Source organism: Pyrgilauda ruficollis, unplaced genomic scaffold (genome assembly GCF_017590135.1).
Source record: "Pyrgilauda ruficollis isolate IOZ18807 unplaced genomic scaffold, ASM1759013v1 scaffold24, whole genome shotgun sequence".
Lineage (NCBI taxonomy): Eukaryota > Metazoa > Chordata > Aves > Passeriformes > Passeridae > Pyrgilauda > Pyrgilauda ruficollis.
In genome coordinates, this window is record NW_024523648.1 from 7,709,336 (window position 1) to 7,734,811 (window position 25,476).

The 25,476-nt window shown below is 38.6% G+C and overlaps 1 protein-coding gene across 4 annotated transcripts in view; it reads right to left on the minus strand.

Moving 5' to 3' along the window:
- Positions 1-25,476, minus strand: part of IGF2R (insulin like growth factor 2 receptor) — a 57,263-nt gene that overhangs the window by 1,750 nt on the left and 30,037 nt on the right. For all 4 annotated transcript variants that reach the window (XM_041469748.1, XM_041469750.1, XM_041469749.1 and 1 more), the window contains 28 exons: positions 24,461-24,562; positions 23,533-23,634; positions 22,695-22,869; positions 21,255-21,422; positions 20,548-20,691; positions 19,111-19,289; positions 18,662-18,749; positions 17,067-17,273; positions 16,585-16,715; positions 15,809-15,906; positions 14,864-15,000; positions 14,076-14,266; positions 13,381-13,507; positions 12,887-13,009; positions 11,643-11,905; positions 10,738-10,950; positions 9,667-9,816; positions 8,474-8,635; positions 7,598-7,799; positions 7,057-7,203; positions 6,699-6,933; positions 5,583-5,719; positions 4,949-5,063; positions 3,430-3,576; positions 2,794-2,978; positions 2,217-2,403; positions 1,014-1,178; positions 338-407 (listed from right to left, as the gene is read on the minus strand). In XM_041469748.1, the coding sequence (XP_041325682.1) occupies positions 338-407; positions 1,014-1,178; positions 2,217-2,403; positions 2,794-2,978; positions 3,430-3,576; positions 4,949-5,063; positions 5,583-5,719; positions 6,699-6,933; positions 7,057-7,203; positions 7,598-7,799; positions 8,474-8,635; positions 9,667-9,816; positions 10,738-10,950; positions 11,643-11,905; positions 12,887-13,009; positions 13,381-13,507; positions 14,076-14,266; positions 14,864-15,000; positions 15,809-15,906; positions 16,585-16,715; positions 17,067-17,273; positions 18,662-18,749; positions 19,111-19,289; positions 20,548-20,691; positions 21,255-21,422; positions 22,695-22,869; positions 23,533-23,634; positions 24,461-24,562 (4,350 nt within the window). The remainder of the gene's footprint in view (positions 1-337; positions 408-1,013; positions 1,179-2,216; positions 2,404-2,793; positions 2,979-3,429; positions 3,577-4,948; positions 5,064-5,582; positions 5,720-6,698; positions 6,934-7,056; positions 7,204-7,597; positions 7,800-8,473; positions 8,636-9,666; positions 9,817-10,737; positions 10,951-11,642; positions 11,906-12,886; positions 13,010-13,380; positions 13,508-14,075; positions 14,267-14,863; positions 15,001-15,808; positions 15,907-16,584; positions 16,716-17,066; positions 17,274-18,661; positions 18,750-19,110; positions 19,290-20,547; positions 20,692-21,254; positions 21,423-22,694; positions 22,870-23,532; positions 23,635-24,460; positions 24,563-25,476) is intronic.

Sequence of the window (25,476 nt, forward strand, 5' to 3'; positions counted from 1 at the left end):
GCACGCAATGCCTTGGTTTAAGGTAGCTGTGAGAGAGCAAACACTGCAAGAGCATCACTTTTCACTGTGCTGAAACAGACTTTGTTCTCTTCTTGTACATTTACGTGTTAATTGGTGATTTATGGACTGCTCTTCATTTCCTCAACTCTATCTTCCTTTCCCACTACACAATATAAATATATATATTTGTATCAGTCATGTGGCTTTCCTGATGCCACGCCATATGGTTTCCATGCACTAAAGGAATTAGGAATTAAGAGGGTTATTTATTTATTAACAAAAGCTTCATATTAAGAAAACTTGACAGGAAACAAATTTGATTTTGTCACTGTGGTACCTTTGTGTATTTGTAGGAAACACCAGATGATCTTCTGCAGCAGTTTGTTATCTTGTTTATTACAATTTCCCTAAACAAAGGAAAGAATACTACATTAGGAACACTATATCCACTTACTAGCCCTCACTTTTCTTCACTGGAATTTTACCATCAACATAAAGCATGTCAACAAATGAGCTACAAACTATCACACTGACCCTAAACCACTCTATCAAAATCCAGTAAGGGATAAAGTACATCTTTCTCCTTGCTACCGCTTCAGGCTGACTGTTCTGAAACCCCTCTGGCCTTCATACTGAAGGGAAAAACACTCCAAAATCTGAAAAGCAGAGGAACAGCAGGACTTGCACTTTTTCCCTGACACCACTGTATGGATCTAGTCTGAATCCATGAAAGTGGAGGGATATTAAATACTAAAAATATTGCCATACTGTTTTATGCTCCTGAATTAGCAGCTGCCCACAAGAGACACTAGACCAACTCAACTGTACACCTCAGCCCTCTTTACATGGGCCTTCAGATAGTAATGGAGAATTCAAAGGAACCAGCAGTTTGACAGCTAATGCTGCCATCTGAAAAACAGAACCCAAATCTCTAAAGTTTACTATTCCCCTTTCATTTCTGGCAGAAAACCAAGTCCTGACAAAGAAACTTCTAAAGCCTCTTAATTTCTTACCTCCTCTCTTTTTTGTAGAACAGCAAGATTATGAGACACGCAGTGAGAACAACCAGGAGGACACTAAGCACAGCACCAACAGCCTGGCTTCTCCTTGAAAGACCTTTATGTATTTGGGTCTCCTCATCTGTCTGGTGCTGATTGTTTCCTGGATCATTGGTTGATCTAGCAGTGTAAATTGAAAAGACAAGATCTATTGATAAGTTTTTTAAACTGGATTAGAAACAGCAGATTAAAAGAAGACATGCCACACCATCCTGTCATTCCCACCTAACAGCTGCATGAACTGAATGTAGGGGATTTCATGTAAGTAAAAAACAACTTGAAAAACACAAATGTATGTACTGTGCCTACATCCCAGTATGCTATCAAATAGTGCATGAAACTACAGTCAAGACTGCAGAGCACAATTAAGCACTCCAGAGCTTATACAGCAGCAGTTATAAAGCTGCTGTTTTAGAACCAAATCTGCACATGAGCAAGCTGCAACAGCTACAGAAATTATCTACCTCTCATCTGACTATGGCACTACACACACCAAACTTCCTCAACAGATTTAAATCAGAATCAAGAGCTGGCCTGTGCTTTCAAGCTAGCAGCCAGAAAGTAAACACTCCCAGAAGTAGTCACTCCATTTTTCCACAGTGAGGCTGCCTACCTGACAAGAACATTGTAAGCACCTAGATACAGACACTCCCCTTTTAACACTGTCCCCTCACTAAACAGTAGATTAGCTGATCATATTTAATTGCAGAAATGGTTCATTATTCCTTGAAGACCTGTAATGATTTTCCATTCCAGACTAAAGAAGTGAGCAGATAGAGGGGAAGGCCAGTCTTTGTCACAGCTTCAAAGTTTTCCAGACAGTAAGGCAAGGGGGACCAAACACCTCACCCATAAACTGTTTGCTCCTCTCAGCAACAGGAAACATCAGGTTCTGTCAGCTACAGTAGCTTTTACTTAGTGAAAACAATTATATTAATTCCACTGTGCCTCTCCAGCTTTAGATCCAGATCAGTTTAGCAAGATTTAATTCAGTAGTCATGTGCCAAACACTGCATACATGATCATCAATTTATCTATAAGCCTACTGATTTTTTAGCTTTTCTCCTTTTCCCAATCACTGTGACAAATAAATACAAAAAAGCCTTTTTCTGAGAAGTGTTGACAAAAGCTGCTTTCAGGAAACAGTTGTCTACTCACATTAATGGACATACAGCAGATGTGTACCAGGTAAATAAATACTGGCAATCTGCTGTCTCGTGAAGGAATTCAGGGATGCCTTCCTTCTCTTCTGGATTGCAGTGGAAGAAAATGGTTGAAGACACAAACTTTGATTTATCTTTACCACATCTGGAGTCAGATGAAAATATGACATCCAAATCATCATCTACAATGAGAAGAAAAAATAGTTTACTTCCTTGAGAACAATCTGTACACACTAGACCCTGGAAAAAAAAAAAAAAAACAGTAGCTAGCTACAGGAAATCATTGCTTATGCAGCATGAGCACAGATGAAAACAGGAGATGAAAGTCTTCCAACTTCAAGTCTTTCAGTCTTCAAGTGTCAAGCCCTAACCCCTATTAAAGCCATATTAGCAACTGAGCTTACACAGCAAAAAGAAAACAAACAAAAAAAAAATCTAAATTATGCTAGACAGACTTTGGATAGCTTTACAGAAATGGATTAGCATAGATGTTGTCAACCAAGAACCATTTTTTGATGAAACAATTCACATAGTATCAAGCAATTCTGTCTGGTACATGAGCATGTACTTACCATCAACATAATATTTGGCATTTCTGGCAGAACCAACTCTCCGAACACGCTGTTCATTGGTTTTCACCTGGCAGATGTTTGCTCCAAAGCATTCTGGGGAACTTGAGTTTGTTATACCAGAAAGTTGAATTTGATACACATATTTATCACCATTTGTCCGTACATCACCAGAAGCTGTGTACAACCTGAGGAAACAGAGGAAAAATCTATTCTTAAGTCTAAACTCACAGGTTGGGGTTATTCCCAAGACATAAGACAGTCTTATGACTGTCTTATGTCATAAGTGATATGATGCTATCACTTGCTGATTCCAGAGCAAGCTGAGTGATCGATTCAGCAACCAGAAAAGATGCAGGACTGTGGCTCCCTCCCCAAAGCAGAAATAACAAGCACAGGAAGCTGATTTTTCCAGCTATACTGCCTTCAATGTGTGAGTGAACATGTAAATTCCTTCAAAGGTTTAAGACAGTATGAAGATAAAAGCATAATTCAGTGGCTCATACACACTACTGATGTGAGAACCATCTGATGTGCTCTGCAGCATGATAAATGGCACAGTTTAGCCATCTTCTCCAGAAAGGTAGCTACTTATACCATTCTGCTGTTCTGGGGTTTTTTTTGGGTTTTTTTACTTACTTGGAATAAACATCCCCTAAAGAAAAGTTTTTCCCAGTTGCAGGATTAATGACTGTTCCATTCACCACCTCTACCTCCTGCTGCTTCACAGCACAAGCTGCACGTGTGTCCCATGTGATGTAGTAAGCACAGTTTTCTTCATCAAACCTACCAAATAAAAGATAAAGCTGATCATTCCAGGAAAGAGTAACAAGTTTTTAGTATCTTGAGAAAAGGAAAAGACAACTGCTAACCCACATGTGACAATGTCCTGCCTAAGTATCACACCTAGAGTAAGCTAAAATAGACAAGCAGCACTCAAAAAAAGCTACCTGAAGAATTACATCGGATTTTTCTGCAGTTTTGTGATTTTAGAAGACTTGGCTGCACCTGAACTTCCTACTGAAAATTCCAGAATTCCCACAGTGTATCAAAGGGCTTTATTGATATATTTTAGCTAGCAAACACATCAGGCTGCTTTTCTGCATCATGTTAAACGTGCCTTTTATTTAAGCAGAACAAGAGGTATAAGCTAGTGTCCTAGTTCTGGCCACGACAGGGTAATATTTTTGCAGTAGCCAGGAAGGGCCATGGCCAGGACCCAGAGGTTATTCTATACCAGCTCATATCATTGCTAGGGACAGGGGGAAGGACATCTTTTCTAGGGAGAAGGGGTCCCTCCTGTGCCAACACAGCATGGCACAGGGACCCCAGTCATGTATCATTGTCTTGTTCGAATCATTCAGCTCCTTCTTGTACCCTCGGTCACTGGTAGCATTGCTGGTACTGTTTCTTTCTTATCTCATTTGTTTCTAGTAAATTGTTGTTATCTCAACCCATGATCTGTGCCTTTTGTGCCCTCCACACGTCTCCTCTCCAGCCCTCGGAAGGGGAAAGGGGGGAACAAGCAGTGTGTAGTTTCAGTGGGAGCACTGAATTAGAGAATACCATTCCTAAACCATGACGGCTAGTCAGACTTTGCTGTCTAGTTCTTTGACTCACACAGAGCATTTTGTTCAGTTTTCCAATTCTGCAAGCAATATAGTGTTAATAATATCAAGAGAAAGCAAAAAGTCCTCAAGCTTTCTTAGTATTTGTGATCATGCATATATACCTTATTTTAGAGAGCTTCTTGTTAAATACACTGTATTCAAGCAGAAATAAACCATGCTTTATTAGCTCAAACCTGTAGAAAATGTTCTTTAATACACTGATTTTGAACAGAGTTAAGAGTGGTTGTACAATGACATTGACTACTGACACTGAACACAACAGCATCTGAGTCACTGTTCGATCTAATACAGAAGCAGAATGCTTAATTTTTTTTCCCAGAATTTTTAGGATAAATACAAAATATGATGTTTATGAAAATGAACAACTGCACAAACTCCAAAGATCCTATGCCTTGCAAGTACAGACCATGGATTATTTTAGGGACTGTCCAACAGAGCAGAGTCCCTGTCCTTAGATTTAAGAGTTTACTGGAGAGGTACAAAAGAATCAGCTGTGAAGATCAGTGGTATGTACATTTATCACTCACCTCTGCAGCATGGGCATGCCAACTGTTCTTGCACATTTCAGTTCTATAATTGTTGTTACTTTCTTATTTTTCCTACATTCTTGCCCACTGGAATAACTAATATACACTGTATCACCTAGAAGAAGAAAAAAAAAAAAGTGACAAAAGGTTTTTGTAAGCAGCTGTCAGAAATTTCCTTTGCTCCTTTGCCCTCTCACAGCTATAGAATCACAGATTGGCTGAGGTTGAAAGGGATCCCTGGAGGTCATCTGGTCCAAACCCAAGTGGAGTCACGTGGGCCAGCTGTCCAGGACTATGTCCAGACAGCCTTTGAATACCTCCAAGGCAGGAAACTTCACAATCTCCTGAGACAGCCTGTGCCAGTGTTTAGGTATTCTGACTGTAATAAAAGTATTTCTTGATATTCAGATAGATAATTAATTTCTTTAAGCTTTAATGACAAGTCTGTTTATTTGCTTTGATGTTTTCTCATGCCTTAAACATCACATTTTGTTTTGATTTTTGAAACAGAAGATTCACTGATAAAAATATTTCAATATAAAGGCTTCAGTATAATTTAAAAACTACTACAGCCAAGCTGTAAGATTTAAACCTTTAGTCTCTAGCTCTCCACAGGAAGAAAAAGTAACTCTACCTGTCACATTCAGCTTCTGTGTATGAACAAGTCCAAGAACTTGAACATCTCCATTGTAGCTTTTCCTGCAAATACTGGCTCTTTCAGGGCAGCCTGTGGGTCCCTCATGTACCCTCTGACAGAGGTTCACGTAGTACCTATACAGAACATGGAAGACAAAACTCCTTTAAAATTCATTTAGGCTAAACTGAAGACGTGATACACAAACTTTAGAATCTTTGTGGGAAGCTAGATAGGTTGCAAGAAAGTAAATCTTAAATTAGCTGACAGACTAAAACATGTACTAAGGTTTGGCAGATTACTTCTAACTATCATTTTCAAGTAAAAGAGTGTGCAAAAAAAAAAATTGCTCATTTACCAGATTAGGTCACTAGTTAATTTTGACCTAGGTCCAGACTAGAAATTGGAAGAGAGTCAAGAAATATCCTGAAGTTTTTTCATTTATAGAAGTTATAGTACTACCCTACATTCAGCATCTCCTCAGAGTTATGCCAGCTCAGATAATGTTAGAGCAGAGAACTGCTGGCAAGGTGGTGAATGAAGCGTTTTGCTACTCCACAGCTTATCGTAAGTTTAGAATTAGATGCTGTCATCCTCGCCCAGTTCATTTTTATTTCCTAGCTGGAGGAGGGAGGCGGGAGAGGTTGATGACTTCCTGACATCCACATTTCCCACTAGGCTAATACATCAAGGAATATGAGTAAAAAGCCCCAGTAAAACATCAGAAAGTAAGTTATACATTTGAGTAAAAAGAAAGCAACTAAGTAATTAACACTTTTCTTCAACAAGATTAAGAATAAAAAAAAAAAGCATTTAAACAACAAAATTACATTTTTAAGATAGCAGTTTAAATATTAAGTTTTTAAATAGCTTTTAGTTTAGACATATTTGTCCCTTAAAAAGGTAAATATAATAGAGGGAAAGAGTGAGAATGAAGAATGTGATTACTCAGTACCTTCAGATAAAATGGATTCTTGTCTCAGTTTTTTTTTATTTATATGAAGTGTTAAGCACTGACAGTTTTAAGACACTGAGCAGGGACTAAACAGAAATTCTATATCACATTACAACTTTACTGATAATCAAGCTGCTCCCTGTGAGTTGCTCATTACTCACGAGTTCCCATTGTGGAAAAAGATCCATGATCCTGTCAGGGAAGAGAGCATTCTCAAGTCATAGGTTCTGTGTTTTTGGACAAACTTGCACTCCATTTTCTTGGGAGGACAAACAGCTTGAGTCTTCCATTCAAATGTCACAGCACAACCAAGAGTCTCACTGAGAAGGTACGGGCTCCCAACACCAGCATTTTCGTCACAAGTAAAGATAATGGTAGATTCCCTTCTTGCAGTTGCTGTAAGGGGAAAGGTTGAAAAAGTGTAATTTACAGGAGGCTTGCAGGCATGTATGGATTTTAGTGCAGATAAATCTGTGTGTTAGCTAACATCCTTGTACATAAAGCATATGAAGTACTTACTGCTACTACAGAATCCCCACTTTTCATCTCCCTGGTAGTTTTCAGTTGTAGCACACCATGGTTTATTCTTCCCTTCTGTAATACATTCCTTATAGGTCTTCCCTTTGTACTTGAAGGGGAACACACAGAGCTCTCCCTTTTCAGTCACTGAGAAGGAAAGGTATAATCTCATAACTACACACGGCAGAATAGAGGTGTATCCGTATTCAGAACCTTATTCAAAGCCTGTACTTCAGTACTAAAGAAAGGTCAGTGGCAAACAACAGAAATACTGAAACATTGAATTTAAACCCTATTAGAAAACCAGATGTAGCATACAATTAGCTACAATCATCCCTACGGAAAAGTTGTGCTGTCTCTTCCAGGGAGATGCATGTTCATGTTGCAGATTAATAGGACACTTGTGATTTAGCAAAACTGCATGGTTCAATTGGTGTATGTAAAATCTAGGTTGCTTACTGTCACAACAAAACCTCCTATTTTAAGGGAAAAATATCCTGACAAGTTTTGAACATAAAGAATGGGCCTGCTTCAGTCTCACCTGGAGGGCACCGATCGCCTCCTGTATATTGCAAGATGACTGTTTCATCCTGGTGGCTATAGTCCAGTCTCATTTCCTTTATGTTTCCAAAAGATGACACACCACTTTTAGATGTCAGACACACTGCCCCATCTCTGCATTTTCCCTGGGGCAAGCCTACACTGCACACACCAATGTGGTAATTGTTGGATCCAGAAAATACCTGTGTAGACAATCAGAAGCATCACAGCAAGTCTAGAGTCAGTACTTACAAAATCACACAAGTGCTTCATAAAACCAAGTCTCAGGCAGCACTTGCATAATGCAGGAGGAAGAGAGAACTAATTTTGCAAGTCTGGCCTTCCTTAATATGACAAAACTGCAGATAAACCACAGGACCACAGATAAAATATGTTCAGCAGATCTACTTCCTCATCCAAGACAAGTGCAGATAAACCACAAAGGACCACAGATAAAATATGTTCAGCAGATCTACTTCCTCATCCAAGATTCTGTCAAACGTGAAGATTTCTCATTCCTTACCCATCACTGGAAAATATTAAAATGTTATACTCTCTAATATCATTCCCTCTGTCAGAAGCCAAACAAGTATCGATACGGACCACAGCACATTTCAGCCTTTTCTCACACAGAATGCTTTCTTACCCACCACTGTGTCCATTAACTTCACTCTCAAAAATATTAAAATGTTATACTCTCCAATATTATTCCCTCTGTCAGAAGCCAAACAAGTATCGATACGGACCACAGCACATTTCAGCCTTTTCTCACACAGAATGCTTAGAAGAAACCCTTCCTGCAGTTTTAAAATGTTGATGGCAATAGGCAATTATAAATAAAAAAATAAATAAATGTCACACCATAAGAAGGCATTACCTCAAATGATCTTCCAGAAAGGCTGGACAGGTTAAACGTATAGTGTAGCTGTTCATCAATCACAGAGCAGCCTAAAGTTTTCACTTTATCAGGACACACAAGTGGAGTTTCCCACTCAAACACAAATGTGCAGTCAATTTTCCTTATCATCTTTGGCTTACCCTGTTACCAAAGAACACAGGAAGACACATTTAATTTTTGGAGAGTTTATTGCTGTCTCTGCACTTTCCCCCTTCCCCAGTAGTTAATCTCCGTTATTACCACGGCTAGATTTCATCAGTTGTAGGACAAACACCATATTGTAACCAGCACCAAAGAAACTTTCAAGGAAAGTACATTCTACCTAGCTTAACAAAACAGTCAAGGTACACAAGCTTTCTTCTTAATTAGGGTTGAGATTTTGATGTTCAGCACAGTTGCAATCAGCAATAGCATGAGGGCTGTGCTTCTTGATGACAGAGAGTGTTAAGAGACTTCACTGAGTTAAGGTTTAGAGAGAATACTGTATACTTTATCATGTTTTAAACTGAAGTATTAGTATGTGTAATATTCAGAGCTGCCTCAAGTTTCAGTTCATGCCCCATGTTGATGGAAAATGGTTTCATGATCTTCAGAACACTCTAGTTTGACAAACATATCTAAGTGCTTCTCTACTTAATTTTAGTTTGCTGAAGCATTAAAAAAATTCAAGAAGTGCTAAATTCACATCACCACGCAAATACAATTTAGTGTCCAGGTGTTGACACAAAATAAAAATATAAGTAGCTAATTGCAAATTTTTTAAGTTGTGTGTGATTATAGAAAAGGTTACAGCATAGGAGGAACACTTCACAGTAATACCTGTACAGTTGCACTGGTTCTTGTGTTAGCTTGAGGTACAAGTACAAACTTTAGGATCTAAACAAGGTGCAATACAGCATTAAGTTTAATGTCAGCAATAAGTTATCATTACATTACTTCTGTGGAATCTGATGATTGAAATCATCAGAACCTGTTATTCTCAAGCTTAAAGTTCATGCACTCAATAAAATTTTGGCCAGTCAAGAGAACAAATATGATATTTCTTCTTGAAGAAAGTCTATCCATACATTATAGAAACAAATCCTTGAGTTAGTTTCAAGCAAAGCTAACACCAGTTACTACCCACTTTCCATTACACTCCAATATCAACCTAAGTTTAATAGATGTCTTACCAGACTAGTTCCTTGGCCACAGTGAAATGCAATAACAGAAGTATAGTTCAATCCATTGTTTATCTGACAAGGAGTAGTGCTGTTGTAAGTGATGTAAACTTCATTTACTGCCTTATTGAACTGCGGAGGTTCAGTAACACGACCAATATCCTACAAAGCAAAAATATATATTAATAGAATTACAGGATACACCTAGATTCCAGATAAGCCCAGAGATTCAGATCAATTCAGATTCATCTATTTCGTTTGCATGGGAGCACAACTACTGCCCTTCCAAAAACTGCATTCTGTAGTCAAAGAACAGCCATTACATTTCAATCCTAACAAAACACATGTTGAGCAACTCAAAACAGTTTTTCACTGAGTCTGACAAAAGCCATGGAGTTTCTGCCTCTTAGAGGTAGATTCTTCTTTACATCAATGTACCAAATTACCAACACATCACTTAAAAATAGCATTGACAATGGAATAAGATCCTTAGATGACTACGGAAATTTGTGGAAAACAATCACAGCTTTTTACATCTATATTCTAGAGCTTGTAAACAAGTCCTCAAAAGAAAAAACATAGATCTCTCAAGGTAATGACACAGACAAGTCAGTCAATCCTCTGTAACAGGCTTGCTACTAATGTAGCTGTCATGTTCTTACATAGATCACCTAAGGGCATTTTCAAGCATACTAGCGTCTAGACTGCTTCCAGTTACAACAGGCTATCACAAGATCAATTAAGCCACAGAATGTCTAGGACATTCTGATTTCCAATGTCCATATTTGGCACAAAAATTCTTTTCCACTACGTGAAAAAAAAATTCTCTGTAGCAATTTTTTAGATTTATCACTGTATTCAATCTTCTGACATCCAAAAAAGACCACTGGGGTTCAGTGTAGGAAAATACTTCTTCATAGGGAAAAGCAATAAAAGGGAACTTTGCAGAGGAGATTTTGGTTCTGCATTCCCTTTCTTTAATCCACTGTCAAGCCTCTGGTTCAAATCGGGTCTCTAGGCAGGGATAGTATATTGAACTATTAAGGAAATGCACATTTCAGTGATTCTTGGCATAGCACTTACTATTGGTGATTCATTAACAGGAACCATGCAAACAGCTGCTCCAGGTGGGCAATTGACATCTTTGATAGGATTGAGAGGCTCACAAATGTTGATGTAGAAGTCTGGAGAAACATCTGTAATATCTTCATCCACAAATGCCTCATAATACCCGGTGCGATGGATCAGAGGAGACAGGTCAATAATGGAACTGTCATTCATTACTGAGCACTTCACCTGCAAGAAGGCACATTTTCACTTGCTTTGGTTAACTGACAAACATCCTTCTTGGGGCCAGAAGCATGGCTACATTTAAAAGTTTCAAATATAAGTAAAGCAGCATTTGTTATAATTTTTACTTGTCTATAGATACTAAGCACCTACAAGTAGCATATGAAAAACCTTGATCATTTAAACATTCTTATGGAATGGAGTCCCTATCAGAACAATACCAATTCAAAGCTCTGGCGCACACACATACTCCAGCATAGTCATATGACTTCCTCAGATCAGGCCCCATGCCTTCCTCTCCTCATCTCCACCACCTCCAACAAACTCGCCTGGTTATAACATTATAACAATGTAAAGTTAGTGTTTTGCAAGTTGATGGCTTGAGTACTACCTTTCCTCTGAATCAATTTCACACACTCTTAACATGCCTAAACCTACTGAGAGCCTATGAGGAATTTGAGAAATCTATTCTTTAGATACTGGAAAAGAAGCAAGTAACAAAATTACCATTAAATTTCAGGACAAATAATCATTGTCACTGTCTAGATATCATCACACTGAAATAGCTTGGGTCACTATGAAAAAAAGGGATCAGAAGAAACCTTTCCCTCAAGGAATTTAAAATATACTGTTATTATATCTAACCCCCCTCAAAAATTTTAAGCCCCACGAGTGTTTTCTGCAGAAGTAATTCTTACCTCTTCTTCACAAGCCAAGGAAGTATGCCAAGAGAAGTAACTAGTGCACGTCTGCTCATCGAAAGACACAAAAACAGGCCGGCTCTCATCTCCAGCATCAGACTTGCATACAAAGCTAAAATAGCTTTTATGCTTCAGTGCAGGGTCTGCAGGGCAAGGATCTCCATCTTCATAGACAAGCTTTAACACCTGATCTTCATAACTTAAAGTTTTACTCTGTTTTCCAGCATTAACTGGTTTTCGGCCACTTGTGATGCAGACAGCTAAAATGGAAAAAAGAAAAATTAAGAAAACAGATCAAGTCTGATGCAACTGCCCTCAAAATTTGCACCATACAACATAAACAGCAGGAATCTTAAGATTTTTGCATCACTTTAATTTTCCTAATAAAGAATGGCTTTGCCACAGCATCTGGAGTTGCCATCAAACTGAGCTGAACTGCACCAAATATTGCCTTTATTGCTTCATCAACCAGCTGAACATACTACACCTATACATGCTGAAGCAGCCACAGAGCAGTGTTTGCTTATCACTTCTCTGGAAACCAAGCAATTAACACAAAATGTCAGAGAGATTACATATAATTTTATTAAGATGCCTCTTAAAAACCAAATCAATCCAATATTTTCTTCTAACTCCACAAAATAATTTTCACTACAAGAAATACTCCTATTTTAGCATCTAAGATGCTTAAGTATTATTTCATATTCAATTTGACAGAAGACCTAGTAATTCAACCTGCAATAAAGCAGCTATAAAACCAGTTAACTAAGCAGAAAGTTAACTCCTACTGATGTTTCAGAAGCACCCAGAACAAAACAGAAAGCTACAAAGAGGACTGGCAAAAGTTTAAAGTGCAGACACAACGCCCAGTGCAGATGTATTACAGCAATGCAGCACTATGAAGTTCACTCTAGCTGCAAGATTGTAATGTCTCCATTTTCACAGCATTGAAGACATGCAGCAGAGACAACTACATTCCTGCCCTCATGTCCATTCATTAGAAACTAAAGGGACTGGGACTTGAAGTGAGCCCATGTGAATGGCGGTGGGTAAAAACATATGGCCTCATTTCCTAAGACAGTTTAAGTTCTTCTCCTAGTCAGTACAGCCACCAGCTGTTCCCTTCACTCCTTCTGCACTTGCAGTGAAACATCACATTTTACAGTAAACTTGAGCATAAGCATTTCTTTTGGTTATCCTATAGTCAATGATTACAGCACCAGAGAGGATAAGTTGCTTACCAGCTCCATTAGCACATGAACTTTTAACTTCAGCACAAACATTCAACTCAATTATTCTGTTGTGTGAATCACTGATGGTATAGCCAGACTCTCGCTTTAAAGATGTCAGATCAAAGAGGTGGCCTATAGAGAGATCAAGGAACAATTTAATCTCTTATTCAGATTCAAAATCAAGACATTTCTTTGTATTATAAGCTTTCAGTAACTTAATTTAGTAGGAAGGTTAACCAGACCCTATTTGCCTGCTAGCTTAGAAAGGCAAACAGTTACTTATTCATATTAACAGAGGAAAAACTAGTTTTGAACTATCAACTATTTCTGTTTCAAGCAACATTGCAGTACAAGAGATTTCTACCATCACTAAGCTTGTTAGTCACTATCCAGAGGATGTGTCACACTGCCCTTTATTAGTAAAGTCCCTCAAGAAGACAAACACAGCAGTGCTGCTTCCAGCAGCCTCTTCCACATACAAAATCCTGAGGCCTCCTCCTTACCTGTTGAAGGATTGGTTACTCGACAGTCATTTTGCACGTTGCTTTTAAGAGGACATGCAGCAGCAGTGAACCATAAGAAGGTATATTCACAATCTTCAATGGCAGTTATAAGTTCTGGCTTTGATTCCTAAACAGAAAAAGGTGGAGAGAGCAACATCTTTATAGAGTGATAGTGCAAGATTCCATGCTAACAGGTTTATCCCTACAGCCTGTAGCTGACCTCAGTTCAAACACCAGTCCTAAAACCTGACAGATTATCATAGTCCACTGAATTAATCCAAGGACAGAGTATTCAACTGTGATTATTTCCAATACACAACAGTACAGAACCATTATCAGGAGAAATAAAATTAATGACAGGAGAGCTAGAGGTAGCCTAGGGTAATAGAAAATCCAAAATGCAATTCAAATCTCATCAAATGGAAGAGTACTTAATGGCAAGGCATACAGATGTGCAAGAGTTAAGAGCTATACAGCCAATAGCATTATTTACTACTTGAAACACTTCCCAACCTGCACTACATTCATCTTCAAGGTGTAAGCAGATGATCTGAAGCTATTACACATGACAAAATTTGTGCTAACAGAGTGTACAAAACAACCTCTTAAAAATTGCTCAGCATCTAAAATTCAAGTACTGTAAGTCATTCAGCTCGCATGAACACATAAAATCCCAGCAGAAGGAACCCACTCACAATTCTGTTTTCATCACACTTGAGGCGCAATATTGTTGTTTTCTTCCGAGTTTTATCTGGACACTGATCTCCATTAATGTATTTCAGGATAAAAGTGACATTTTCCCAACGAGGACCATCAGCCACTTCCCCAAGACTGGTACATTTTGTACCCTCAACAAGTGAGGCAGCAGCATCAGAAGGGCAGGAACCTATACAGATAAACAAAAACTGCATTATTACTCCAAATGTTAGTAAGGTGTACTTGCCTGGAATAAAAGTCCACTACTCTACTTTCAGGTATGTCATGGTTGATCCATCTCCAAGCCACTGTCCAAACCATACTCATTGGGGTGCATTTTCCACAAAAAACACAACTAGCAGCAATTGTCTCACTTCACTTAAGATAATGCAAAAACTAGTGGCAGCTACCACAGGGGAAGTAGACTACTACAGAGTGGAAGGCTACAGTCTGGCCTTGCACTGCACAAAACACAGTCAGTCAGAAGATGCCATAGGAAAATTCTGAACTGATGATTTTAATCTTTAAGAGCTATAGAAAACTTTGGATAAGGACTGAAGAGCGAGGGTGCCAAAGCTATCAAGAGAAGAGCTGCTAGTGAATCTCACCCACTAAACAGATGGAAATCAGGCTCACAATGTACCTTTCCCTCTGGTGCTAAAATCACACCACTGTCTCTGCATACTTTGCTTTGTGATTTATTTCACTCAGAACAGCCACCAGCAGTACTGTCCTACCACTTGCCTTCCCTAGCTGCAGGAAGAATATATTTGTACTTTGCACTTACGTGTAGCACTATAGGGTACTAAGGGCCTGCAGACATTAATGTAGTATTTCTGGGTAGTAGCAGATATAGCAATGGCCTCCCAGTTCTCTCTGTGTCGTGTCAGGGACGAAAAGTCATAGAAATTTCCTTCGTCATCCCTGGACAAAAGATTAAAGGCATGTAAAATAATTAAGCACTTTAAAGTTGCAGTTCTTAAGTTACTACAGTAATTTCAACCTGATAACTCTAAGCAGAGTATTGCACTGGAAAAGAAGTCTGCATCAGATGCAGTGCTCCCCAGAAACTTCAAATTCAGTAGAGGGATAATATCACTGTACCAGCTATCCCCACAGAAACTGTCCACATGCACACAGCTCTCAGCCAATGCAAGAGTAATTCCAACTTTTAATTCAGGCATGTTGGCTTTCAGTGCATGGCAAGCACACACACAGTTACAGTCCACTGTTTCACCTTAGGGTAGAGACCTATAATGAGGCCAGATGTCCAAATTCTGGGCCAAATATTAGCCACATCTGACCCCACCTCAAATCTTAATGAGCTAATACTTGATTGTGACTGATATAAATGACATTTTTCCTGAAGCACTGTTTGGTGGAAATTCCAAACAGACAGTTGTAGCCTTATTTAAATTAGCTGTTGTTAAATAACTAGACACTTGCAATGACCTAACATACTCAGCATTCAACCACCAATAAATACATATCAAACAGCTCCCTTTTATTATTCCCCAGAAGAATCTCAAAGTTGTGGCTTTTTCCCAATTAAATTAGTTTTCAGAAGCACAAATTGCAAAAGTTATTTAAAATATTATGCATTGGCACTGAATGCTACATTAGCTGGACAAACCACAATAGCTAAAGGGGCAGGGTTGCACTGAATTGCAAAAAGGCTGTATTTGTCTCTCTCAACATACAGTTCCATTTTAATTTTGTGAAAACAACTTACTTGTAGGAGCACTCAGTAGATTTAACAGGTGGGCAAGCATACTGAGTATGCCATTCAAACATGTAGGTGCAGTCTGGAGTTTCCTTCAAAAATACAGGCTGAAAGAACACAATAAGAAATTAATTTGCTTTCTTATTCAGACACATGGAAACAATGAAATGCATCAGTCATGCTTCAGGAAAATCCAAGAACACACATATTGTCTTAGAGCCACACTATTCCTCTGACCAGCTAAGCATGGCTTCTCCCAAATCTGAGTTTATCCACATGCACACTTCTGATAAAAGGGCAGCCATTAGTAATTGCTGCCTCTCCAGGAAATAAGAAGAGAAAAAGTAATTCTATACACAATTGATTAAGAACAGCAAGGGAAGCACAAATCAGATGCCAAAAGCAAGTAACCAGCTTATTTTAGTCTGGCCATGTAATAACTGCTTTCCTGCACATTCAACCTTCTACCTTTTATTTCTTACAAAGAAACAGCTGTAATTTATGGAAGAACATCCCTTCCCAACTTCTCCAAGAGCTCTGGTAATAACAGACGTCCCTTAAAGGAACAATATGCACTGATCTTCCTGGACAATGATAAAGGTACCATCCATAAACAGGAGATTCAAAACATTCTTCATCTTTTTTCCCCTCACAGGACCTATGAATCACTTGTCTAATCTGCAAATGATTAGGCATGTTCACGTTCTTCACCCTAACCTTCCATACGTTAAAAAAGAGTAATTCTGGAAGACAGTATGTACAGGAAGCACAGTTTTGAAACTAACCTCAGATGAAGTCTTGTCACAATAGAATAATATAGCAGTTGATCGTTCATATATTTTATGACATTTCTCCCCACTGGTGTAATTAATCATAATTAGACCATTTTTGAAAGTCAGTTTGTCTGTACGTAAGCCTAGAAGCAAAGAGTTGAGAGAAGTCAACAGCTACAGTAAACACACAACTGCAGTAATGCCTCTGACAGGCTCACATAAACACCAATAAAATGCACAATTAAAGAATAGATAGACCTCAACCTTCCTCTAAAATTTGCAATCCAGTTATTGAGGGACTACTACTCCAGCACAGTAAGGCTGAACCAGTTCATAATTGAGTGTCAAGGTAACTACACGTATGACATTTTATCTGCACATTGAGCAAAAGCAGTGAGGTGTTCTACCTCATTAGACATACTAGATTAGCAAGAACCCTTCTTCACCCTGGTTAATCTTCCCACTCCTTAGGTTTGTTTAGGTAAGTGCAGTACCTGCTACTTTTTCAAAAGTAGGGTCCATCTTCTTTACTTGACACGATGCAACACCGTGACCCTTTGTTCTGCAATGTTCTGTTATTTCTCCACAAACACTGAAGTAGTAGTCATACTCATCTGTACTCACTTTGATGTTTTTACCAGAAAGCGGCTTCAGGTTAAAAACGTGACCATACCTTGGATCTTTCACCTGGCAATCTTTTCCTTTAAAAGGAAGTTAACAATTTAAAAAACAACTTAGGATCTATTAGCCTTGCCAAATACACTGGGGACAATTATGGCTTACTGGACAAATAAGGCCACAAAAATGAGTAGCTACTTCAAGGCAGTGACACTGAAGAACCATCTTAGTACAAATGGCACATTTATTTTATAACTGCCACTAAAGCAAGATGTGAAAGTCACACTGTAGTTCAAAAACTGCCTCCGAGTGGTCTCAAGTTCTTCCTTCACCTGTGCTGAAGATGAAGTACAAACTCAGAGACACTAAGTCCAGAACTTGCTTAATTATCTGGAAAGAACAGCAAGGTCACAAGATCAAAGCAAAAGGTGTCCTAGACGTCAGTCTTGTATCTCCTTTTAACAGCTCTGAAGTTTGCTGAGTTAAGAAAATAATCAGTCATAGGAAATATTTATTCCAGCTTACAAATCTACAAAGATGCATATAAAAGAAGATTTAGGAAAATTCTAGTTTCAAGAGTCTCATTAGCTGATATATGTCAGTGACTTTGCTGTTGCTCAAGTCCTCAAAGTGACCCTTTGCTCAATATTCTGAAACTTTTTTAAAAAATCATCAGATTGTATCACTCGAACATTACACTCTTCTTGATCACACATGTTGGTACCCAGCTAAAGACATCAGTTTTCTTCCTTCAAAACCACAGCTCAGTCACCAGTGTCCTGCACAGTAACTATGTGCTACAGAGCAGCAGTTTATGAACATTCCTCAGGCCACGTCAGGTCATCAGCAGTTTCAATAATGACTAGGATCGTTGTGATAGATCCTTTACAGGAAGTCCAGATATTTTATAAGGAATTATCTACAAGCTGCAAAACAAAGCCTGCAAAGGCAGAGAAGATGCCTACACACTCAGTCTTCCATCTAAGAGACAATCAAGTACCAGAACTAGAACTTGTGATTTCTTGTTGCACATCCTGGAGTCAAATACAAACCGAGACTCTCCCCCATTGTCTAACTAGGGTCAAGTTTAGTCTTGCTTCCAGTCTTTAGTGAGGGACAGGGAATGACTTGCCAGGCACAGAATCAACTCCATTCTCATGAAACCTGGTGCCTTAATATTTACTAACAAGTCTGTCTGTGACTTAACATGAGAGCAGTAATGCTGTTTTGATAAAGTATTGTACTACATCTTCTTTCCCTAGATATGCAAGTACATCTGCCTGTCACCCTAACTTGTACTTTTAACATTAGACAGGATGTGTAGTTAGCTTAAAGCTCAGAACAGATATTCCTCCACAAGCCAACACTTTTTACATAAAGATTCACAGGGCAAGAAACCAACATAGTTTCATTCAAGTATTTATTACTTGGACAGTTTGGCTGATACTTTAAATCTCAAATAGCTACTTACCTTCTGCTTTGTGAACAGGACATGCTGCCAAAGTCCTCCAAACAAAGACAAACTCACAGTCATTCTCTTGCTCCAACACTGGTGATCCCTACAGAAAAGGGTCATATGAAGGAGGCTTACTAATAATTACACTGCAAGTCTCAAAACATACACACATGGCCTTTTTTTTTTACTGCAGTTGCACAGTTTGAAGTCTCCACTATCAAACTGCAGTATTCGTGTTCAGCAAAGAGCTGCTTTTGGTGGCTCACAGGATTCCATGATAGTTCACAATTGTGTTCTACAGGTTCAGTAAAACAGACAGCTTTTTCAAGAAGAGACAAGGAAAAACCCAGTATGTAAGATTTTACTTTTTAGAACCAGTCTCTCCATTTTGAGAGGAATAAACATGGTTTGTTTTGGAACAAGCATTAAAATCCTCATTAACAGCAAGTCGAAGAGAAAATTACCGTTGTTTGATCACACTGGAAGATTATACGTGTAGAATAACGCTGATTATCTTTGCATGTGTCACCATTCAAGTAGATAATGCTTAGCGACCCATCAGTAGCAGCCTGGGGGTTTATCTGAATGACTCCAAGGTTCTTGCTTTTATCAGTGTATTTCACACAAGATCCTATGGCACCACCTACAGGAAAAGAACTGGGTTTTAGTTCGAAGCTTTGACAACTAGTGTTAAATTGATTTACAATAGTATAACAGGGTAGCTTTAAGAGAGCTTTGAAGTAAACTGTTTCAAACTCCTGAAGCAGAACACAAGACACATATTCATCAATACAGTTAGAGACACTGTGTAGCTAAAGCCTTTGAGGAATACAGCAAGTTACTCCTGCATACTGAAATATTTCAAACTGCACTAATTATCTGATTCCACAGACTCATAAAAGATTACAGTACAGTTAAATACATGAAACTGGCTAGAAATGGAGTAAGACATGGCAAAAGCTTCTCAACTGGCTTAATTCAGTTAGGACGCTTCAACAACATTTGACTTTCTGTACTAGTTTCAGCTGGGTAGAGTTAATCTTCTTCCCAGCGGTGAGTAGGAGGCCGTGTTTTGGATTTGTGCTGAACACAAGGTTGATAATATAGAGATATTTTCTCATTGCTAAGCAGGGCTTACACAGAGCCAAGGCCTTTTCTGCTTTTCCTGCTACCACATGGCAAGGGAAGTTGCGGGTGAACAGGAGGCTGGGAGGAGACATAGCAGGGGCAGGTGACCCAAACTGATCATAGGGATATTCCAGACCATATGACATTATGCTCAGTATATAAACTGGGGGGAAGGAGGAGGAAGGAGGGACATTTGGAATGATGGTGCTTGTATTCCCAAGTCACTGTTACATGTGATGCAGCCCTGCCCTCCCGGAGATAGCTGAACACCTGCCTACCCATGAGAAGCAGGGAATTAATGCCTTGTTTTGCTTGTATGCCCAGCTTATGCTTTGCCCATTAAACAGTCTTTACCTGAAACCACAAATTCTCACCTTCACCCTTCTGATTTTCACCCCGATCCTGCTGGTGGGGAAGTGAGCAAGCAGCTGCACAGGCCTGATTGCTGACTGGGGTTAAACCATGACACTTTATATCCCATCTTCTTTAAAAAATAATAAGCTCAGAGATCCTGGCAAATACTGCCCTCAATGCAATTTTCCCAAATGCATTAATATACATCTCAATGCAAGAGTCCTGATAAGCATTAACACTGCTCTCAGCTTGCAGAAGTCTGTTTATTAATTCTCCCACATATGTCACCCAGATCTATGCTATTTCTGTGATTCAACGGACAGGAGTCAAGTCTTACTGAAATACCCAGGGACATCCCTCGGACTATAAGGTCTTGCATCAGAAGACACAAGTTAAGAAGCACTTGCCACTTGGCTTACCAGGACATCCAGTCACATAGGGCAAGGGCTTGCAGACATTCAAGAAAAACGTTCGCTTTTTTGCTTCCTTTGAAGTGTCTATAGCAACCCATGGCTCACCATCTTTGCTCAAGTCACTTAAGTCATACTCATTGCCAGCAGCATCTGGAAGAAATGCAATAAGCTGAGAGAACTTAATACTTGCAGCAGGATTGGATTTTAAATGATACCAGTTTCACTGACAAATACACAATTCGAAATAACTTTCAGAATCACATTAAATATGTATCAAGAGAATGTACTCTTGCCACAAAAACATCACCATGCCAAATGCAGAACACAGTTCCCTTGACAGTTACTTCCCAAATGTAAACTTCTCCACAAATCACAGGTGCATTTTTACAGATGCCAATACTAAATTCACTCATTTTTTTTAGAGTTGGGCTGAAGCAGCATCAGTCACAGTAATGATTAAATGTTTTCAAAGTAATTATCAACTTTCTTGTGTATACCACAATGTTTTAAATTAGCTTCCTTCCCTCTTTTTGTAAGTTAAGCCTGCTTCAAATAACTTACCTCTTCTCCCACCCTAAAACCTCTACCAAGATTTTAAGTCTTACAAATGTCTTCTCAATAGGTATTCTTAAAGCCCTCCACTGAGCAGAAGTTTGCTGTTCAGTTAATCCCTCCAACATAGGAAAGAGCCAACCTAAATTCCAGGTACTTACCTGTAACTTGACAATCTACAGGAGCAGGAGCACAAGCCAGAGCTGTGTGAAACTCAAAAAAAGTATCATGGACGTCCAGCACACTGTTTATCTCCTCACGCACAAACTTAAGCTCTCCAGGATATGAATCATTACAAATGAAAGTCACTCTGAACATGTCTGATGTTCCTATAAAACAAATATTTATCTACTGATGGTTCTGTTTGGAACATTTGAATTTAAGTTCAAGTCAATACTTGACTTCAAAATTTTCTAAGAGTTTCTTATTAATAACTGCTTCAAGGATAATACTACCTTGCTGCTTTATGGGGTTTTAGCTGTAAATATGCAAGTCTTCTTCAGAGAGCTAGCAGCCACTATTGCCTCTACAAATAAGAGACCAAAATGCCTTGACACATCTCGGGACCATAATTAACTTCACTGACCTCTGCTCCCTATGTTCTTTCACATCTATGAAGAAACAGAAACCTTTTAAAATACCACCAGTGGTAACAGCAGCTTTTAAATTACATCACACAAAGTTCTGGGTTTGGGGTTCTGTTTGTTTGTAAGAAGTTCAGTGTAGTGACTGCAGAACAAATAATACTGATCCTATCAAAGCACTATATATTAAGTTCTGTTTAATCCTCAGGAAGTGACAGAATTTTGTCAGGGAGTAGTATTTGTCAGCAAAATGCTTAGCAGTGTTATAAAAGTTGTTGAACCCCAAAGTAAAATCCATAAGAGCTTAATCACTGTTACATATTATGTACAAAAATGTCAAAACTGAGAAAATAAGAGATAGCACCCCAGCAATTAAGCATGCTGAAGCATTTGAGGTTCCTGAATCCAAAACCCAGTTTTCGATCTTTTGTTGTTAAGATGTGATATTCCTTTCTACAAAGTTCAGTTTCAGTATTGGAGAGCATCTAATATCAAATAACTAGATACACATTTTTTCATTCATTTTACCTGCAAAAGAGACTTAAATTCATGAAGTAGGTGCACATGAAGTGTCAGAGCACTAATTCAAAAAAATCCATAGAGGAGAGTATAAGCTTACTGAAAACTGACCTTTCAGATATGAAACAACTTTACAGAGCATTATCCATGAAACTGAAGCTAAAAGCTATTACTTCACTTAGAATAAGAACCTTAATTTTGTTTTCCCAATTTAACTATCCATTTCTCCATGCAAGGACCAGTATTTTTCATGTGCTAAGGAGAAAACTCTACAGTGTATTGAGTGACTTTCCTAAAGCTTTGAAATGAGCTTTTGCACACGTATTACTGAGCCATTACCATTCTGTGTAACTTCATTACTTCCTAAAATTTCCATATGAGCCAGCTTGTTTAAGTAATTAATACCAAGCCAAACAGACTTCAGTACACAAACAAAAGAAGGAATGAAGACCACTCACAATAAGTTTTTACAATGCACTGTGTATTTCCTGAACTCACCTGATTCCACACGAAGAGGGCCTCTGTAGGTAAGAGTTAGAAACCCTTCACTGGATAGATAAAGGGTTTTGTCCAATTCCAGTGGCCTCAGAGGTGTCAGATTTTCTCTTTCACACCCAGCAGCTGTTTTGCCATTGATTTTACCACAATATGGCAAGTGTCCACAAATGTTTAGCTAGAAGTTTTGAAAACATACAGATGCACACAGTATTAACTGCATCAGAAAAGCAAGGTCCATATACCCGTTTCTAAACAGTAAAACCCTTGTAGAGAACTATTTCAAACAACACAGTTGTCTTGCAGTGCAGAAATGACAGACTATAATATAGTAAGAGTATCCTCAATCTTCAGATTACAGGGTCAACCAATTCTCCCCACTAGAAGTAAAGAATGTGGTTCAGCATGTTTATTCTTGGCCTAAAGATACCACTATGGTATTACCTACGACAGCCTAGGATTACTGACACATGCAGATTACATTAAAAACACTGACATGGACAGACTAAATCCCTTTTTCTACGCTTTCCCTGTCAATTTCTTCAGAAGTAGCAGATAAATTAGTAGTACACAACAGAGTCCATGAGGGGAAAAATCACCTCAATAAGGCAGCCTCAAAAGCATGGCTACCTTATGTTCTCCAAGAACCAGAAGTTTACTGCATTCAAGACCATCTAAGACAAATGACGTTATCTTTCATTCCTTCCCTCAACCACAGTGCTTTCCTGCCAACTCACACTTCCTAAGAGGACTGAGTGAAAGCTCCTCTAGATCACTATGCAAGAAAAAAAGTGCAACAACAGTGCTCATAAACAAGATATTGTACAGTCAAAATCCTTACTGAGAACGTTTTCCCATTGCCAGTAACCGTATAACCTTCCTCAGAAGCTAATGGCTGCAGGTTGAACACAAAGCCAGTGTTTGGATCTCGCGCAGAGCAGGACTGGAAAAAAATTACAACAAAGTTAGTTTCTCCTTCTGCATTTCTTCTGTTTAGATTTTACCTCTAACTCGTTTCAAGAGCCAAAGCAATGATTTAGACATATTCCTACCCTGCATACCAGAACACCAGGTAACAGCTCCAGCAGTGGCTTCATTTAATTCTTTTGTACATTTGTTCAATTCTTTTTGTCCACTGACATCAGCCACACCAACATATCAAAGTGGAATTTAACAGATGGCACCTATCATATTAGCTAAGAGCAAGGAAATTTTAACTAAGGGCTGTTTTCACACTACTGTTGATGTTGAGACCTGTAAAGCAGAAGCAACTGAGTAGATTTCAGAGAATATTCTGCATTGGAAGGGATCCACAAGGATCATTGAGTACCACTGTTTAATGTATGGATTGTATGGGGATCAAACCCTCAACCATGGTGTTATTAGCACATGCTCCAAGCAACTGAGCTAGTCTCAGGCTTTAGTGTGAAAAAAGCAAAGTCTCATCTGATGATCTGCAGAAACCAAGGACAATACATATCCATACATATAAACTCAGTTTTATTAGCAACATAGCAAGGGAATGCAACTTTAAATTAAGCATTCAAGAGGGAGTAAACTATTCTCAAGAGAAAGTAGCTGAATATTTTGGTCCAAAGTTAGACATTTCAGAAATACTTCAAAAATAAAGCAGTAAAATATCACAAGACTACATTGTGACCAACTTGAGACTTCACTTTAGTTAGTTTTCTTCAAGAGCAACCAAGAGTGCTAGAAAAAAAACATTGTACGTTGAGACTACAAATACGATTTACATTCTCCTTTCTCACCTGAGAATCATCTTTTGTTTCCTTGATTGGGCAAGCAGCCTCAGTTTCCCATAAGAAAGTGGCCACACAATCCAGAATAGCTACAAACCGTGGGCTGCTACTCTGGAAACAGATTGCAGAGGAAGACCAGAGTAAGTGTAACAGCTAACACTTTGTCATGTTTGAGATTCCTCATTACGAGAAGCTATCAGGTTCTTCTAAAAGGCTTCACTTCAAAGGCACACAATTCCCCACTTCCCTCTCCCTGATCTATTTTGAAGGTCATCACTGAAAACTTGGTCTAGTTAAACATTTACCATTTGACCAAGCATTAGTCAAGAACTGAATCTGATACCCAAATACTCAGATTAAAGTCAATATTTAATTTAGACATGTATAACTAGATATTGTCTCAGTCTAAGCTTTGAGGAGTTTTGGGGTATAATACATAGTTCATAATTATAAAAAAAAAAAAGCAAAAGTAAAGCAACAGAAATCTGTTAGGTGAAGTAACAAGGTAACAAGAATATTAATTATGTACACTTCATGTCAGTGTTTTCAGACAAAAGCAAAGCAGTTCATAACTGCTCCATGTCACAGATTTTTTACCACATCTCTTGGGCAAAAGATCACATGGGTAAGGGGAGAGCAAGACCTGCAGATTCACAAAACCAGGAAGAACAAGTCTACACAAGCTTAAGTCTAACAATACCCTCAACCTAATCTTCAGTATGTGGAGTTGTAGCCCCAAAATCTCTATAGATTTAAGAATTCTACAATCAACAATCTATGGAGAATGCAGAACCTAAGCCTGAGGATACACATTACAGTATTTTTCCTCTTAAGAGTGTCCACAATGTTTGCTGGTTTCAGTACTCGTGTATCTTTCATGCTAATTAGACTAGTCAGAAACACTATTGTTCATCAAGGCTGTTAGTTTTTATCTAGTTCTTGTTTATGATAAAATAATCAGACACATGCTTCTCTAGCATCTAAAACAGTTTCATTTTTACATCTCAATTCTAAACCATCAAGAA